General features: G+C 37.9%; 1 protein-coding gene across 25 annotated transcripts in view; it reads left to right on the plus strand.

Annotated features, from left to right (window-relative positions):
• Positions 1-20,494, plus strand: part of WDR27 (WD repeat domain 27) — a 167,303-nt gene that overhangs the window by 60,675 nt on the left and 86,134 nt on the right. For 23 of the 25 annotated variants that reach the window (XR_011504511.1, XR_011504531.1, XR_011504547.1 and 20 more), the window contains 2 exons: positions 9,117-9,214; positions 10,402-10,504. Coding sequence is in view for 10 of the 25 variants with exons in the window: in XM_070513808.1 (XP_070369909.1) it covers positions 9,117-9,214; positions 10,402-10,504 (201 nt within the window). In the remaining 15 variants the exon portion in view is untranslated. The other 2 variants (XM_070513939.1, XM_070513680.1) reach the window with 2 other exon arrangements.

Genomic DNA, 20,494 nt, shown 5'->3' on the forward strand with positions numbered 1-20,494 from the left:
CTTCAAATTATGATAGGGGAAGAATTTTCTGTTTTTTATAACACTATGGAAAATATAAGCTTGGAGGGAGTTGTTGAAGAAAAGATTATTTTTCTGCATCTTCTTTTATTTGTAAAGAATATTAGTGCATAAAAACAGAACAAAAATATTTTAAACACCATGCAGTAAGTAGGTCCCCCAGATAAATGAAGGGATCTCTTAGAAGGATTTTGTAACTTCTTTGTGAGGAGGCCGCTAAAACAGCAAGCTTCGAGATGGCAAGCGTGCTCGTTGCACAAGTTGTGTGTGTGTGTGGGCAGACCCCATGCTTCCATGTCACATCTTCTGGGGACTGTGACGAGATGGCGCCAGCTTGGTAGTTGGAAGCAGGAATAGGCCGGCTGTTCTGTATTCGAGAGCCGTGATCTTATGCAGCTAATTTCACAGTACGATCTGTCAAGATTGGGTTTAAGATTGATTATTAGACTTTATGTATTTCTGGGTTTTTAAGTGAGTTTGATAATTGAGTCATATATTTAAAATGATTATTACCCTAGTACCCAGCCTGTTTTTTAGGTATTATGATTTCTTTTAAATTCAAGTGCAACTCAATGAGTTACTAGGCAATATTTTGACGTAGAATCTGAAAGGATCCGTCTGAATTGCTAAATTTGTTTAGTGAAGCTTTGAGGTGAAGGTGTTCGACTTCAGACACTTCAGTGCAGGCTGGTGTTTCAGTGGCCTTTGTGGCACCTGGAACAATCGATCGATCGTCTATACCTAGAATCTGCTCTCTCAGTATTTGCTGATGGGATCACAGCTAACTCACCCACAGAAGAAAAGAATACAATGCTTTATGAAGCAGACGAGATGCAAACACAAGCACAGTGGGTTTCTTGAAAAGACTTGTCAGCATATAGATTTTAGGGATGAAATTTTGATGAATAGCATTTAAAAATGTTTAATGCCCTTAATAAAAAAATGTTTAATGTATTATCCTCAAAATGCAATATATAAAATTCATCTGAAGATAAAGATTTCTAACATTCAAGTGTCTCTTGACGTGTGATGAAGTTATATGTTTGGTGAGTTTTCCTAGAATTTCTGAGTCTTTAGTTAATAAATTCAGTGAGAATTGACTTAACTTACCAAATGTTGCCGTTCTTGAGTTAAAATGTTTGTCATGAAGATAAATATAAATCTCTCGTGTGATGTTCCTTTAATGTCGTAAATGTTACATTTGAAACATATTTATTCCTAGGCTTTCTGACACTTGCTAGTTCTTACCTCTAAAGTTTTATGAATTATTAGAAAAAGAGTTCTTTGTTCATTTAATTTTTGAATTTATTGTACATGACTTTTACTAAAGGCAGTCATTTCAAAGCTGCTTATCATCATCATGATCATCATTTTTTTTTTTAAATTTCACTTTTATTGACATAAAAATTTTATTTTTTGTTGGAGGAAGATAAGCCCTGAGCTGACATCTGTGCCCATCTTCCTCTACTTTATATGTGGGACACTGCCACAGCATGGCTTGATAGGTGGTGTGTAGGTCTGTGCCCGGGATCCAAACCGGTGAACCCCAGGCCTCTGAAGCGGAACATGCAAACTTACCTTCTATGCCACCGCGTTGGCCCCCTCATCACCGTTTTTTGAGTGTAGAAAATTGTCTGGGAGCATCTCCATTATAAATCCCTATTTTCTTTTTCTGTTAGTTGTTCTATCCTTTATTTTTTGAGGGTTTATCACAGAGTCATAAAAACTTGGTCTAGAATGAAAATTAGCATCTTTGAGCTCATTCTGAGATCTTTTTTGCAATTTGGTCCCAAAACTTGTTTTAAATCGTTTCAGCTGTTTAAGTTTCAAATGCAAAATATAACTTTGGAGTTTTAAATGCTTTTTTACTTATAATATAGGAAACAAAGCCCTAGCTTCAAAATAGTGGTAAAGACAATTCTTTTAAACTTATCAGTTTTTCTCCTGTTTTCAAGAGAAGCTATTTTATTTTGAAAAATAACGTGATGCCATTTTGTCTGCTATCTTGAAAAGATCTTGTTTCCCTTCCTCTCTGTTCCCATTTCATAATAGAAGATTTTTTAACCTTTTGCACTCAATACTTTTCTCTGTTATAAGGAATAAATACAATAATGCACGTAACTGTCTTAGCACATGTTAAGTTCACTAAATGCAAACTATTATTCTTATTTTTTAAATATAAATTTATAAAGGCTAAATGGGCACTCCTTAGAAAACTCTTACCATTCAAATGCACCTAATTTCACACAATTCCTTTGCAGCCATGAGTGTTAAGGATAAATGTACAGGAATTTGCTACCTGCAGTGGAAAATCAGATGAATTAGATATGACTTCTACTTTCAAAGAAATCGCAACATAGAAGGTTATAGATGTGGACGTGGATGGCTTTTATTCAAAGCTGGCTATTATAAGCACCATGAAATGATATGAAAGAGTCCACGAGAGCAATGAGGATGGAAACCTTTATTCTGTCCTGGGAAGATTAGCGAAGACTGTGTTTAACTGGACTCACGCTTTCTTACGTGACGTGAACAACGCACAGCGATCCTTTGAGAAAGCGCACCATAAAAAAGAGTTATTTCCTTTAAACACTTCCTGTTTTTATAGCACTGATAGAAAAATAAGTAATAGCAAATTTTGCATGAAACTTTGAGGATATTAAGTTTTACCAAGATTCGGTTTTCTAAGTTCTTCTCTTTTATCTTTATAAGAATTCAATTAAAATAACCCCAGGTGGTAAGGTGGTTGCAGACCACCCTGGGGCTGAGCCATTAATTCAATATCTGCTCCTAATTTAACAACACAGCTAAATTTGTCAGTGCTCATTTCAGCTTCTCCTACCTTACAGCTGGTGTGTGTGTGTACATATGCACACACACGTATGTGTGTCCATATACATGTGGACATATGCAGGCACATAGGCATATGTCCGAGTATATGTATGCAGTGCAAGCGCATGCATGTGCACATGCACATATACATGTGTGTTAGTGAGCATGCATGTTTCTCCACGTGTGTGTGCATATATTGTACGTGTGCACCACGAGGTGCACGCTCTTCACAGCCGGGGTGTGTATGTATATGCCTGCATGTGTGTGCATGCATGTGTGTACATGGGTGTGTGTGTATTAACTTATCTATTAACGAATTCATTTAAGCATGTCTATTAGCGGCCACTCTGCACCTGCCACTGTTCCAGGTACTGGGATATGTGACAGAACAAGAGAGCAAAGTACTTACCCTTGAGGAATTTGTACTCTGAAAAGAAAGAATCAGGTGGGTTCATACAGTGTCAGATGCCCTGTGTGTGGGCTCCTCTGGGGAGCCCTCTCTGATGAGGGGACGTGGGTGCAGGTACGTGAAGTAGGGAAGGGAGCCAGCTGTGCGTTGGGGGTCCGCGTTCAGGAAGTAGGTCATCATGCTTGGGACCCATGTGGCAAAGTTGAGGGAGGCAGAGTTGGACCTCAGGAGCCCTGACTGGGGACAGGGGACGGCCCTTTGGGCTTGTAGGCCTTGGCCAGATGTTTGGTTTTATTCTGGGTGCAGGGGCTGCTGTCGTGAAGGTGCAGCAGGAGAGTCAGTGACCTCACAAGGCTTCAGCGAGTGTGTGTGAGTGACGTGCAGATGTGCACAGGCAGACATTGGGAACCGGAAAATTGTGCCCCCTGGGGTCCCAACTCTGACGGTGAGTGCCCCAGCCATGAAGGGCTTGTATCCCAGCTGCGAAGGGCTGGCACCTCAGCTGTGAAGGATTGCACACTAGAGGTGAAGGTTGGCACCCCAGCTGTGAAGGCTTGCACCCCAGTGATGAAGCTTTGCACCCCAGCTGTGAAGGGTTTGCACTCTAGCTGTGAAGGTTTGCACCCCAGCTGTGAAGGGTTTGCACTCTAGCTGTGAAGGTTTGCATCCCAGCTGTGAAGGGTTTGCACCCCAGCTGTGAGAGTTTGCACCCCAGCTGTGAGGGTTTGCACCCCAGCTATGAGAGTTTGTACCCCAGCTGTGAGAGTTTGCACTCTAGCTGTGAAAGTTTGCACCCTAGCTGTGAAGGTTTGCATCCCAGCTATGAGAGTTTGCACTCTCGCTGTGAAGGTTTGCACCCAGCTGGGGAGGTTTGCGCCCAGCTGTGCAGGACTTGCGCCCATGCTCCATGCCCTGCTCTGCGAGGGTACACTGGGGCTCTGCAACGCTGTTTCTCCTTTGCTAGCTGTTCGCCCTAATTGCATAGGATATAAGGGGCCCGGCTCGAGAAGGAAGAAGGGACTTGCTGCTTCCGATTCTCCTCCTGCTCCTGACATACGGTGCTGCTTCACCTGCTTCCCAGAAGCAGTGGCTAAATCCAATGTTCAGATTTTCGATCTGGCACAATCAGGGGCTCTGCACCCCCACCCTGAGCAGCAGCAACAGCCAGGCAGGGCCTCCCCTCAGGGGTCTCGGGGGCTCCTCCTCCAAGCTCAGAGACCCCAGTACCAGCTTCTGTTCCACATGTCCCCGGCCCCACAGTGCTGGTGCATCCTGCACCTGCCGTCTTGCATGTCCTCACTCTTTCAGAAGGGAAGAGCGTCACAGGACGGTTCTTTAGACTGAACTCACTCTCCTCAGATATGTGCTGTGGCTTTGGCTCCTGCCTGGCTCTGTGGCTGATGTCTCGACAATGGACTCAAGGGGGCAGGGCACAGGGGCAAGTCAGGGGCCGCTGCCACAGTCCAGGCGGGAGGGCTGGGCCGTGGCTTGTCATGTAACCTGTTTTCAGACAGCGGTGTGAGGTGGGAGGAGGTGTCTCCATCCTGATGGACACCTGGGCAGTCGGAACTGGCTCTCGGAGACAGCGTCCTACATTCGGGGTGTGCCTGAAAGAGGGCCTGGGAAATTTCCTTCTAGATGCTTCTGTGAAGGCTGTTGCTACAAGGTAGGCCTGTGATGAGCTGCTATTGTGTAGATATGGGTGACAGAGAGACTATCTAGGATGCCAATTCAGGGAGAATTCCTCTCTTAAAACCTCATGTCTTTTTGTTAAGAGTTTTAATGCGTTTGCTTTAGGAAACTGCTTAAAATTTTTTCTCCATCACATAGCAGCTTATGCAGTGACTGAACAGAAGCTGCGTCTACCTCAAATCGATGTGGTCTTTGAGTGATGATTGTGATATTTTGGGAATCGTTGTGGTGTGCTCTTGGATGAGAGGTGTTATATTAGGAAAAATAGTCCTGAGGTTTTCAATGGGAAAATAACTGGTCTTACTTCCTGAAAATGAACATCTGAATGTATGCGATGGAATGAGAGGGAAGGAGTGTTGGGTTACAAGGGTTCACGCTATGTTTTAATAGCTTGTTTTTTCAGACTTCTCTTAAATTCTTGTCCAGTTACACACATACATTGAAGTGCTCCAACTAACCACAGCCATATGGGGGCCGCTGCTCATGAGCTGTCGTCCTGTGAGTCCAGATTCAGGAGAAGCACATATCATAATTGGCCCAAAAGCTGTGTTTCCAGTAAAATATAAAATAGGTCATTTCTGATTCTTTTTAAAGCTTGGTAGCAAGTGTAGCCACATTCGTCATGCATCAGTAATGCTGTTTGGCTGGCATCTTGGTGCACAGTCATTAAAATGATCTCTTCTGAGAATCACCCCATCATTGTCTTTAAATGTTGGACATCAGAATTTAACTCATTTAATCATCACGTTAACGAGAGGACTGTACACATCAAAAAGTGAGGGCCGTATTATCCTAGTTTTAAACTGTGTTTTATATCATCAATTGGCTTATTTTCAGAATGAAAATACCTAAACCTTTTATGATTTCTTGATATCTCTGAAAATCATAGCAGGTGTTTTTTCTTTATATATTTTTAAAACTTGACTAGCTATTATTCATTTTTCTGTGTCAAAATAAGATATTTGCATTTTTTTGTGATGCACATTTTGAACACTAGACAGCTAATATGAATTGAAAAACTAAAAAGTATGTAAGGGTTTACCCAGTTTTTTAATGAAACTGGTTTTTTTTTGAGGAAGATTAGCCCTGAGCTAACATCTGCTGCCAATCCTCCTTTTGCTGAGGAAGGCTGGCCCTGAGCTAACATCCGTGCCCATCTTCCTCTACTTTATATGTGGGACGCCTGCCACAGCATGGCTTGATGAGCGGTGCCACGTCTGCTCCCGGGATCCGAACCGGTGAACCCTGGGCGGCTGGGAAGCGGAATGTGCGCACTTAATGACTGCACCACCGGGCCAGCCCCCTGAAACTCTTTTATCACACAGAACTTTAGACTTTCAGAAATAATAGTCACTTAAATTGATATGAACTCTTTAAAATGTATTACTTCATTAGCTTTAGATCTTGCTGTGGTTTTTTTTAATAAAATTATTGTTGATGAGGATAAAACTCTACCCTCTATCCCCCTCTCTCATTCTTCCTTGATAATGACTATTGAATTTGAGGTGAATCTTTCCTTAGTATTCATTCAGAAATATATATGGCATTGTTTAATGTGTTGCATCTTTTACATAATGGCACCAAATTGTACCTATCTCCTTGCGACCCACTTTTTGCTCTACATTATATGTATAAATTATTCCATTTTTATACATTTCTAATATGTGTATTTAAGCCTATAAATTTCCCTCTGGATACTACTTTAGTTGTACCCTGCCAGTTTTAGCATGTGGTATTTTTATTATTTAGCACTAAATATTTTCTAATTTTCATTACTAATTTTTTAACCTAGGCTTTATTTAGATGTGTGCTTTTAGATTTCCACATGTATGAGCTCATTTTTGGTAATCTTTTTTGTTACTGATTTCTAATTTTATGGCATTGTGTTCAGAGCACATTTTCTCTATAACACTGATTTTCTTGGTATCTGTTGAGATTTTTTTGTATTTATTGAGAAACTTGGCTCTCTGGTTCATTTTTGTTTGTTTGTTTTTTGTGAAGAAGATCGGCCCTGAGATAACATCTGTTGCCAATCCTCCTCTTTTTGCGGAGGAAGATTGTCGATGAGCTAACATCTGTGCCCATCTCCCTCTGCTTTATATGTGGGATGCCTGCCACAGCATGGCTTGATGAGCGGTGCCTTGGTCTGTGCCTGGGATTCAAAACTGCAAACTCCCAGGCCACCAAAGGGGAGCGCATGAACTTAAGCACTGTGCCGCCTGGCTGGCCCCTCTGGTTCATTTTTATAGATATTACATGTGTGCATGAAAAGAACGTGTTCTTGCTAACGATTGAGTCCATGTCTATATAGATGTTGTTTGGCCCAACCTTATTAACTGTATTCAAATTATTCAAGTTTTTCTAATTTTTTATATGCCTGACTTTTTTAAATTAGTAAATGTATTATCATGTCTCTCTATGATTGTAATCTTGTCAATTTCTTCTTATAATTCTGTTAATTTCTGCTTTATGTGTCTTCAGGCCATATTGTTAGGTATATTTAAGCTCAGACTTGTATTTTCAAATTCGGTTGTTCCTTTTATCATTTTTAGAAGCTATTTCTAGTTAGGTGTTCTTTCCTTTATATCTATTTTTTCTAGTACTTCATCAACCTTACTCCTTTTCCTTCAGGTATGCTTCACACCCTTCACATTCAACCTTTAAAAATAAAATGTTTTAAGTGTTTTTCTTGAATTCCAACCTAAGACTCTCTTCTCTCTTTTACTTGCTGAGTTTAGTGTGTTTGCAATTATTATGATCACTCATACATTTGATCTTATTGTGTGCTTTCTCTTCCGCCTTTTTAAAAAAACTTCTGCACCTTCTATTTATCATGAATTTTCTTTCCTTCTTCATTTCTTCTTCCTTAGCCTCTATTGCACTGATCAAAATGTTTTTTAATTCTCTTTTTTTCCCTTGAATGTTTTGACCATTGTATTTTGTTTCTGTTCTATTCAGTTTTTTACTGTTCAGCTTCAAGAAACTAGCAATGTCGTAAGGTATTGCAGCTGTGCAATCATCTCTCTGTCTTTCCGTTTAACTAGATCTCTGTTTTCTTCTTTTTCTACTCAGTGCCTTGCAAAGGGCCCAACATTTTGTAGATGATCTCTGAATGTTTGTTGAATCATTTGTATGCCATATTATGAGTCATCAAGTATCCTAACCTAGCCCCAGTTTGTGGCACACTAAACTGTGTCGACCTTAATAGCTGTGTGGCAGTGAGTGGACCCCTCTGTGTGTCTTGTTTCTCACCTGAAAATGAGTATAAAATAGTTTATACTTCATAGGTTTGTTGAGGGGATGAAAGGTAAGGTGTTTAGAATGCTGTCTGACACAGAGTGAAAACTCATGTATATATTAGTTTGTTACTGCTGTTATTGAATTTATGTGGAGCTTTATTTCCTGTTTGTAAATGAAGAACCACTTCCAGGTATGTGTACACTTTAAGCATAAATGCTTATGGATATAGATATTGTTCATTACATTTGTCTTAATTTGTTGAATATTCTTGACGTGGAAGGAAGATGGAAATCATTATGAACCACAATATATTTAGGTAACGTTTGGGGCCAAATGGTTCTGTGGGTGGAGTGCAGTTCAGTTTCAACCTGTGAGACATTTTAAATCACTACAGCGGTGTGGGGAGGTGAGCACGCCAGAGTGCCTCGGTGCTCGGATCAGAGACAGGCCCTCCAAGGGTCAGCGTCTGAGGTGACACACCTGGGTTTCACCTGAGTCGTCGCACAGGAGGCTGCTCAGAGTGTCTTAGTTTGATAATCGTCAGATCAATAACTGGCCTCAAACTTCAAATGCCTTATGAAGGGCATCTTTCAGGTAATTCATTAAATATAGATTATGATCTATAAAAATAAATTTTGGTATATTAATATCCTAGTCTTTTAATCTTTTACCATTTGTAGTTCTGTAAATTTCAGTGGCATTTTACACATAGAGAATACATATATCAATAATTGTTAGGGTCAAACTGTACTGTTAGTGGTTACTCATATGGATGTTTTTGGAGTCCAATTCTGAAATTATTGTAAAGAAGAGAAAAAGTTTGTGTTGATTTCTTACTTTGGATTCAATGTTGTTAGATATCATTCATGTGATGTTTATTCAGCATTTAAAAAGTACATCCTGATTTTCCCCCTTACAATTATAGGGATCGTCATTTACGAGCCAGCAGTCTCAGGTCTATAATCTTTTTGCAACCACCGCCGTCGGTGATGGGATGAGACTGTGGGACTTGCGGACCCTGAGGTAGGGCCATCCTGTTCACAGCCTGCAGCTGGGGGGTTAGAGGAGCCGTGTAAAACGTGTTTTTATGAAAACTCCCGAAGCACTTAGCTTTATCGATAAACTCAGTTTGATCTCTTTTCTTCCACATATGACAAGGTTGTGGTGAATCTATTCACACGGACCAATCTAAGAAAAGTCTGGTTTATATACAAAAAAGGTCACATAAATGTGGAATGGTAAAATGACAGGTGCCGCCCTTTCCTCTGCTCCGTGTGTGACATGTGGACCCTGAGTGTCAGAGACACACAGGGAGGGAACTGGACATTCTTAAACTAGAGCAATGCATGCGCGCGCACACACACACACGCATATATGTATATATGTGTGTATATATATTCTGATAATTATATTATGGCAAATAATCACTCAATATATAACATATATAGCAAAATATAATAAATATTTATAGATATGTATGTGTGTGTATGCATGTATATGTATTCACAAGGGCAAAATTAGTGGAGTGTCTTTGCTCTCCTCCTTAATCACTGAACAAGTATAAAGACCCCCATAGTCAACCTGTGTGACCAGAGGAGGAGCTGTCACCCACCCATGGGCATCTTGGGCGTGGGCGCTGTTGGTGTCATCGTGCCCCGTGGAGCCCAGCCCAGCACTGACAGATGCTTGCGAAGGCTTTCTTAGGAAGCCTCTGGCTATCCTGAAAGGTATTGGAGATTTTCTCAGTAGAACTAGCATCGATTCCCTGACATTTTTTACAATAAACAAATATTATATAGCACTTTATAAATAGTCGTTTGTGAAACTTAACCAGCCTTGACGGAAGGTAGCACCTCCCACAAGTCTTTGAATCATTGATCCAAATAATTTATGATTTTGGAAGGTTTGTTTTCATAAAGATCTTTTATATTTTAAATATGTTAATCATTTAATATTCTTCATATATAAAAATTTCATTTAATGTTAGTTTGGTCATCTTTGTGAATTTATGATTTTGAAAAGCGTTTTAATTACTTTTAAAGATCTCCAGAATAACCTGCTTACCATGTAATAATCCCCAGGTATAAAAATGTCCCTTCATTGTTAGGTTGCTCATTTTTGTGAGGGAAAGCAACAAATCAGTATCTTTCTCCTAATATGTGTTAAAAATTAAAAAATGTTTTTTCTGCGGGTCTTTTTTCTCCTCGCAGGTGTGAGCGCCGTTTCGAAGGTCATCCGAGCCGCTGCTATCCATGCCGGATCGCTTTTAGCCCCTGTGGACGATACGTGGCCTGTGGTGCTGAGGACAGACACGTATGTGCGGCCGTGGCATGCTGGTCTGTCTTTGGCTGTAGGGATCCTGGGCTCAGTCCTCTGGAGACTGCTAATATGGTTGCACGTTGGTATAAAAATCTGTTGGTAGTCTTGACCACTGGCCAGTGTGTGAGACTTTCACACAGTCACACTATTTCAATAACGATAATGTGCAAGGTATGAAAGGCCCTCCTGGGCTTTTTAGTGAAGCATGATGCTTTAAACATCAATCACTCATTCATTCATTTCTTTATTCATTTATTTTTCATTGCACAAATGGCCTACCCTGTGAAAGACGCTGCGTTCCATGCTGCATTTCCTTCGAATTACAAGATAGTAACATTAACATATAAGATCCCAGACCACAGCTGCCTAACTGGAGTGTCCCTCTTAGCTCTCTTAGGAAACAACATGCTTGTTTAAATGACGTCGCCTCCCCCTCCTCCCCCTCTGCCCACACACGTTACACGTGACACACACTATCTTGCGGTTGATTTGGAACGGATACTAATAAATCGATCTGTCTTTAACATATTTAAAAAAGTTTTCTGTTAGTTTCCTAGGGCCGCTGTAACAAATTACCACAAACTTAGAAGCTTAAAGCAACAGAAATCTGTTTCCTCACAGTTGTGGAGGCCAGAAGTCTAACCTCAAGATGTGGGCAGAGTCGATTCCTCCTGGAGGCTCTGCGGGAGCGTCTGCTCCGGGCCTCTCCCACGGTGGGGCGGCCATCAGTCCTGGGCGTTCTTTGCCCTGGGTCTTATCACTCCGTCTCCGCCTCCATCTTCACATGGCCATCTTCCCTGTGGGTCTCAAATCCCCTTCTCCTTTCTCTTACGAGGACTGGTCACTGGACACCCTAAATGCAAACTGATCTTACGATCCTTAACTGCAGTGACTCTCAGAGATCCCACTTCCAGATGAGATTGTGTTCACAGGCCCTGGGGGTCAGGACTTGGATGTATCATTTTGGGGAACACAATCCAACTCACTACTGGTCGATAGGGTTATCTAAACAAAAAAGACCTAAAGAAATGTGCAAAGATTCGAGGAAATCATAAAGTTTATTTGGAAAAAATCACTTTGCAATTTAACTGACAGATTTATGTTTCTAAATTTTTTCTTATTCACTTTAACAGATGAGAATGGAATTTAAGAATACTGAAAAACTATTTTATGAAATTTTTAAACAGGAAGAGTTATTCTAAAAGTTTACTAGTTTGCATCTGACTAAAGGTGCTCCAGTGACGTTTCTGTTATCTGCTATGATAGATACTTGAGCTCATCTCTAAATGAGGTAGTTTGTTCATGTGAAAAATGGGTAGAAATGAATACTTTAGGTTTTTTCAAGGAAAACAATGTATTCTAAAACTTGACTACCATGAAGCTAATAAATAATTTCAAATTTATTAAAGCAACTTAAAAGATTAAAGTAACATTTACTCAACAATATGAACTATATGCCACCATTTTTGATACACTTGTTTTGCAATTTTGAACAAAGACCCTGCCAACACCAACACCAACACCAAATAATGGATTTCTTTTTTTCTAAGTTGTTTCTCTGTATCCAGTAATGTAGCCAAAACTCTCTTAACTATTCACATTCATCCATCAAATTAAATTCTCATATAGAACATCTTATTTTATATAATAGCTTCCTGGCTTTCAGGAAGAATATCAAATCCTTATTTGCTTCAAAGGCTTAAGCACTACTTGTATATTATCTAAGAAATTCATGAGATAACTTAACTATGGATCTATTCTTTTAGGAGCCAAATGTAAGTCAACTATAAACGTTGAATTTTCTTGAAATTTTTGATCATCATTTTCTTTTATTCAATGTATATGTGAGTGCAGCTGAAAAATATAATAATTGAAATTAAGAGTATAAAGACACAGAGACATTTAAAGTAGAGAGATGGGAAATGAAGATGATGTTTAAATGTAAAGTAGACTTTAAGGCTTAAAGCATTACTAGAGACAATGAAGGACATTTAATAATGATAATGATGCCAGTCTGTATAGAAAATGTCATAATTCTAAATCAGTATGCACCCAATAACATAGTTTCAAAATATATAAAGCAAAAGTAATCTAACTCTAAGAAGAAAAAGAAACATCTTTAATCATAATGGAAGACTGTAACAAACTTCTTTCAATGGCTGGAAAACAAATTCTGGCTGATCATGATGGTTTTCTGCTTTTAATATTCTGCTGGTTCTCTAATATCACGTGGAATATAGACCAGGATCTTATGTGTGGCATATAAGTATGTCTCCAACCTGCCTATCTAATTCCATCTCTGTTTCTCCTATATGTCTTATTTTCTAGTCCAGTGTGTCATACAACTTCTGGATATGGCAGTCCTTTTTATTAATACAAAATGATGAGGATGAACCAAAAACATTCTCACAGACACTGAGACCACACCAGAAAAATGTGTTTTATTGACAGATGAAAACTAACAATATATTTGCAAATAAGCTGAATGAAATTAAGAAAATACGTAAACTTTACTAACAGAGGAGCTAAAGCAGGAACGGAAGAGTTCAGAAATGAAATCACTAGACAACAGGGACATGTGAAATGAAAACTGATACAAGGAAAGCGTTAGAAAAAAATTTTCTGAAGTAAAGACCAAATTTAAATAAATACAGAAGAAAGTAGATACTACAGATAACACAATAAGAGAAAAAGAGAATATGAAGGAGAAAAATAAGTAAACAAATCCATATATTCATAGGTGAAAAAAGACATATCTAAAGAAGAGGAAATAAAATAGATCATAAAGTGAAAGGTTCTCTCTGTGTTTATATTATAAATATAATTAAAAATAAAGCAATAGAACAGAACTGAGATAAAAATAATCATCATATCAGTGAGTTCAAGTAGAATAAACTCATATTTTGAAAGAAAAAGACTCTCAGATTGGATTTTATAGGTAAGAAAAAAAAATCTGAGTCTATGCTGATGCAGGAGATGCCCTAACGCAAAGTGGCCCAGAAAGGATAAAAAAAGAGATGGGAAGTGTACATCAGGCAAGCGAAAATAAAAATAAAGCCGATTATAGGATTTTGATATCACACAAAGCATGATTCAACACCCTCCAAAATTAACGAGGCAAAGACAGTATATAATGCCAAAGGCAAAAATTCACAATGAAAATATAACATAGATGTTAATGTAACAATAAATGTTACATTATTGTTGTAGATCTAATATAGATCTACGTGTTACATATCTAATAGATCTATATTAGATATATATATATATATTTTGTTTTGTTTTTAGTTATCCTTTTGGAATGTCATTTAAAAGTCATATAAAACGTGTTATAGATCTAATATAACAGTAGACGAATATCTACTCATCAAGGAAAATAAACAGAATAGCAAATTTCCTAAAGCAGAAATACAAGAAATGAAACAATAGATAGCCAAACACTAACAATGGAGACTTAACGCATCCATCTCAGTGCTCACAGAGCACGTGCACAAAAATTATAAAGTTGTAGGAAACCTGTGTAGCATAATCGATGATGCACTGCCTTATAGATGTGCACAGCCATATTTGTATGCCAACAAGACAGGCACGTTCTGTTCAAATACACATCAAACCTGTTATCATTGACCATATATAAGTCCACAGAGAAAAGCTCAATAAATTAAAATAACAAAACAGAACATCCTTTTACTATAATGCAATCAAACCATAAATTGGTAATGAAGTAAAAAAGAAAACATTCCTTCTACCTAGATATAAAAATTCTATTAAACATTTAAAAATGTAAAATAAAATGAAATTGTAGAATTTCTTGAAAATAATGATATTTCTCACATGCTATTTCAGTGTCTCTTGGAAAGCAGATGAAGCACTGCTTGGAGCAAAATTTAAATCATTAAATACTTATGCAAATTAGAGAAAAGAAAAAAATAAATGAATTAAATATCTAACTATGAAGTCAGAAAAAAAACAAAATAAGTTAGAAGAAAGGAATTTATAGAGATAAAAGCAGACACTAGGTTAGAAAAAAGAAAATCAGTAGAACTAATAAATAAATGAAAATGCTTATTTTTTAAAAACGTAAACTGAAAAATAAACCTTGGCTAACCCAAATTTTTGAAAAAGAGAGAAAGCTAAATGTATAATTAATAAGAAATAACAAGGAGAAAAGAATGGGGAACAGAGGAGCTTTCGAAAATCATGAGACTGCTTTTCACAATTTATGCAAATAAATAAGAAAGTCTATATAAAATGGATAACTACTAGGAAATGTAATTTATCAAAACTTTCCCAAAAAGAAAAATAAATTTAACAGGCCAGTTTTCATAGAAGGAGCAGAAAAAATTTTCCAAGACCTTCTCTGCAAGAAAGAATTAGGTCCAGATGATTTCTCAGAGGACTTTACCAAACTTTTAAAGATCAGATGGTCTCAATGATACTTAACTGTTTCAGATAAATAAGGAAAGCATCCAAGTTATTTTTGAAGTGAATATGAACTGATATGCAAGCTTGATAAAATTTCAGAAAAAAGCTACATGTCACTTATGAATATAAATTCAAAAATCTTAAATGAAATAGGTGTAAAGAGGATCTGACAGCGCATTAACAATAATCTATCATAAACCAATGTTCTTGGAATTCAAAGATAGTTCAATATCAAGAAATCTATTGATAAATGTGTCATATTACTAACTGATATAAAAAGAGGAATTGTATGACCATCTTCATATATGCAGAATAGACATTTCAACAAAATTCCACATTCATTTATGATAAAACACCCAGTAAAGAAGGGATCTTTGAATACTTCTTTCAAATGATAAGGTGCTTATCTCAGCTCAAATGCCAGCATCTTATGAGAAAACATTAGATCATTCTATGGTTGGGAACAAAGCAAGAAGGCCCATTAATTCCACTACTATTTTAGAGAGTATTGGAGGCATTTACCTATGAAATTAGGCAGGAGAACATAAGCAGAGACATTATAATTGAAAAGGAACAGTTAAAACTATCTTAATTCATATATGATAAGATTGTATATCTGGGAAACCTAAGAGAATTAATGGCCATTATGAACAATAAAATAATCCAGGAAAGTATTAACAGTAGGATTTAAATTAATGTATGGAATTTAATGGTCTTTATAAAAACAATAACCTATAAGAAGATATAATGAAGAAGGGAATCCATTTAGAAGAGCATTAAAAAAGATAAAATATTCAAGCATAAATTCAACAAGAACTCTACAAAACCTATATGAAGAAAACTTTATTTTTTCCCCAGAAATGTAGACTTGAACAAATGCAAAGTCTTAGCTTGTTCTTGGATAGGAAGATTCAATCTCATAGAGAAGTCAGTTCTCTGTAAGTAATTTGTAAATTTGACACTGTCCCAACAAAAATACTGCTAGGTTTCCCTCTAGCTAGAGAATTTTATTGTAAAGTTATTTGGAAGAATAAACAAGTAACAATTGTCAAGACACTCTGTCAAAAAGAGCTTTATATTGGGGGGAACTTGCTTTACCAGTTATTAAAACATTTAGAAAGCCTCTCTAATTAAAACAGCATGGAACTGGTGCACAAATATAAAGAAAGACGATATTTCCAGCTCCAGCCACTGAAAATGTTTAGAAGCATTGACATTCCAGCCACCACCCTTAGTATCCTCGTCGTAGCCACCAAATGCCATTTTCCACTAATGGAAACCAGAGTTCCCTGGATGACTAGCTGGTTTCAGGTCTGTTGCAGAATGAGCCGGGGAGGTCTTATGCCAAAGAGAAAGGAAGAAATTGAAGAGTAATGGAGTCATATAATAAGGCCACAGGAGGCAACATCAAAGGCTATTGACCAAAGAAGGCATAGTTGAGCATCAGAAGAATAATGACTGTAATTGATTTTAAAACGTTATATATCTAAATTGTCATAACTTTTAAATGACATTCCAAAAAGGATAACTAAAAACAAAACAAAAACAAACATAAAACAAAACTTCATTGGTCCCTATTTGGAAGAAACTAGGGCACCAACTCCTTACTCAGAAGCATGCCTTTTAAAGGGAAAGAACTAAGCATTTGTCTGGCCTTTTCTGTTTGGACTATATTTCAAGCTAACCAAATACCCTATATGAGGAGGAAAAGTTCTTTATTGGAGAAGAATTCCAGGCAAGTGGGAAGAATGACAGAATTAGAAAATTACCCTCTTGCAACGTCACATGAAGTAATTGATTTCAGCAAATGTCATCAGTAGAGGAAATTATCAGATAAAGATCAGTGGTTCCCAGGCAGCTGGAATAGACATTTCTCCAAACAAGACATACGGATGGCCAACACGTACGTGACATGATGCTCAACATCCCTAATCATCAGAGAAATGCAAATCAAAACCACTATCGGTATCAGGTCACACCTGTTAGAAGGGTTATTAACGAAAAAACAAAACACAACATGTGTCCTTGAGGATGTGGAGAAAATGGACCCTTGTGCACTGTTGGTGGGATTGTGAACTGGTGGAGTCTCTATGGAAAACAGTGTGGAGGTTCCTCAAAAAATAAAAATAGAGCAACCGCGTGATCCAGCTATCCCACTCTTGGGTATTTATCCAAAAGAATGAAATCAGGATCTTGAAGAGATATTTTGCATTCTCATGTCATTGAAGCATTATTCTCAATAGCAAAGATGTGGGAACAACCCAAATGTTTATTGATGGATGACTACGTACAGAAAATGAGATCTATACACACAATGGGGTGTTATTCAGCCTTAAAAAAAGAAGGAAATCCTGCCATTTGCGACAACATGGATGAACCTGGAGGACGTTATGCTAAATGAAATATGTCAGTCACAGGAGGATGAATGCTATGTGGTTCCGCATACATGAGGAATCTAAAATCGTCACAGTCATAGAAGCAGAGAGTGGAACGGTGGTTGCCCCGGCCTAAGGCCAGGGGCCAATGGGAGGTGTTGGTCACAAGGTCCAGAGCTTCTGTTATGCAGGACGAATAAGTCTATAGATCTGCTGTACGTCATTGTGCCTGTAGGGTTAACAATATTATATCATATGCTTAAACATTTGTTAAGAAAGTAGATCTCACATTAACTGCTCTTACTACAGTTTAAAAATAGGTTGACAGGCAACTCTCCCAGGGATCATCATGCTGACCCATTCTAAACCTTCTGGCTAATGTGAGCATCAGTAAGTGCACCACAGTTTAGATACGGTGTTCATTCCTAATGCCATCATGCAGTGCGCATATTAACATTCACCATAAAGTATTCTTGTAAAAAAAATGTTGAACCTGAGCCTAATTGAGTCTTTCTAGGTAATCTCTGGTTTACAGCAAATATGTAGGCTAATGGAATAAGTGGAAAGACATCACAAGGAAGCAAAAAGACAAATCCTGAATATGGAACATTCTTTAGGACACAGAGCCAGTTTCTTCAAGTCTATGGCATGAAAAAAAAAAGGCAGGGAGAGAAAGAATTGCTCCAAAACATAAATGAGAGAAAGATATATAACAACAACGTATAGATCTTGATTTACTCAAAATAACTGTAGAAAGACATTAGAGAACATTAGGAAATCGTTATGACTGGGTATTAGATATCAAGGAATTGTTTCTATTTCAGTTAGGTGTCAAAATGGCAGTACAGTTATGTTTAAAATGTCCATATTTTTAGAGATACGTACAGAATATGTGGGACATCATCTTTGCAATTTGCTTCAAAATACTTCACATTTCTTCCACCACAAAAACTAAAAGGAAAAAGAAAAGAAAAAAGCTATGGTAGTTGAAGCAAGTATAGCAAAATCTTGATAATGTTGTATTTGGGTTAGGAATTTGTGGGACTCATTCTATAAGGCTCCATACTTTTGTGCATATTTGAGTTTTTCAAAGTGGAAAGCCGAGCACAGATGTTGGAAACGGAACTGGACACAGGTGATCTTGACTCACCGTTGCACGAGCCCCTCCCCTTGGCTGCAGGCCTCCTGGAGGACAGTGCCTATGTGCTGATGGAGAGCATTGTCAGGTTAGAGAAAGGCTGTGTTTGCATCCTGGTTCTGCTCTGTGAATGTGGGAACCACTGTTCTCTGACCTTTAGTGTTTTCCTCTGTACCAGTGCGCTGTGATGTCTATTGGAGGGGTAAAATGAAATAACATGTTTGTAGCTGCATTTAATACATGTGGCTTGAACCTTACTATATAGAAAGCTATTGTCACATTGTAATGACTTTATCAGGATAATGCTAAAGGTATGGGTTGGTATAAGCTGCTCTTGCCAGATCCCTCTGCCCTGATCTGTACTGTGTGACCATATTTTCAAAGAAATCAAGATGAATGAATGAACTAGTGGATACTTCAAGATGACTAGTTATATAATGGACTGTAGGTCCAAAGAAGCTGAAAAAGATCAGGTTGTTATTAGAAATAAAGTTGACAAGGATTTATTTCAGGGCTATTCAAGCTGCTGCTGCCCTAGGTATATGAGACTAGTGGTTCGCCAGAGGTCATTGCCATACAGTGATCCACTGGGCTCTGTCTTTGCGAGAGGAAGTGGCAGCAAGAAGGGCAGAGTGTACCCTGGAGTTTGCCAGAGTTCCTGTCTCAGACCTTGATGGAGGTTGACCAGAGGAACAGTGTGTGTCTGTCTCCAAATCTGAGGGGACCCAGAGCAACACCATTAACATCCAGTTGTCCATTAGGTGGTGGCCAAATGACTTGGCATGGCAAAATTAGGGACTTTCTAAGGACGTCTTTGCTTCCTATGGGAAGTAGGCGTTTCTTGGTGTAAGGGTCTGTATTAAATCTTGAACATTTTGGTCTTTTGCGAAAAGTTTATTTTTTTGTGAACTAAAGCTTCAATGATCTGAAGAAATGTACACAGTTATGAGAAATGTGATTTCTGCAAATATTTTAAAAAATAAGTGACCATATGTGATGGTTGATCCCCCGTGGACAATTTCGCTACTATTATGAAGTTTCAGAAATACAGAATTCTGTTTGCAGTTCTTTTTCCCGTTTCTTCTGTGGGGATAATTTGGGTGCAGGGAAATGATGGACACGTGTTAGAACTCTGTGAGACAAAACAATGAAAGAAACTTCATCTTTGAGGATACAGTTCAACAGAATTACAAAATAGTCCCAATGAACCGGTCTAGGCCTGTTTGCAAAACATTTATCTTTTTCAATAGTACATTCAGTCCCTTACAATCTTTGTGAAAATATTTTTGAGCAGTAAAGCATTATTTATTCCAGCACCCGTGTGATTTGTGCCACATCCTCATCTTTTGGCAGAAAATATATTGCTCCCTTTTTTCTTGCCCCTTTCTCAGGCTTATTAATTTAGTTTTGGAGTAGGATTTACTTTAAACAGGTTTTATTTGGAGTTTCTTAGTACGTTTTAGCTACAGCTTATTTCTCTTCCATGGGGAGAATTTGCTTCATGAATTAAACAACTGTTCTAACCTCTAATTAAGACATTTTGTTCTCCACACGGATTGTAATGAAATTGAACCATTTGCAAAGTTATTCCCAAATTTTCCATCATAGTATATGAGGTACGTCATGGCCTTTCAGGTTGGTCATTGCCATTGGGTGCAAGTACAGCTCATGACAAATGTGTGTCTAATAAAATATTCCTGATATTTGGGGCTGCAGACTGCTGTTTTCGTGTTTAAAGTTTGTCATGACCATAAAGATTCATTTGACTCAAGAACCTTCTGCATGAAAACATGTATTTCATTTAATACCATTTTCATATAGAAAATAAAAGCCTGTGTCTTAAATAATTCTTACCTAGACTTCTTTCACAATATCGTGGTGTCCCTTTTTGTGTGTTTTGAGATTTCATGCAAATACAAGCCAATGTTAATTCCCACTTAGAATTAGGTGAAAACATAACGGGTCTCGGGAAGGACTTTTCAACAAGAGATAATCATATAATAGAAGTTGATTTGAAAAGAAAAAATAAAGCCCTTGAACTTCAAA

This window comes from Equus asinus, chromosome 1, assembly GCF_041296235.1.
Source record: "Equus asinus isolate D_3611 breed Donkey chromosome 1, EquAss-T2T_v2, whole genome shotgun sequence".
Taxonomy (NCBI): domain Eukaryota; kingdom Metazoa; phylum Chordata; class Mammalia; order Perissodactyla; family Equidae; genus Equus; species Equus asinus.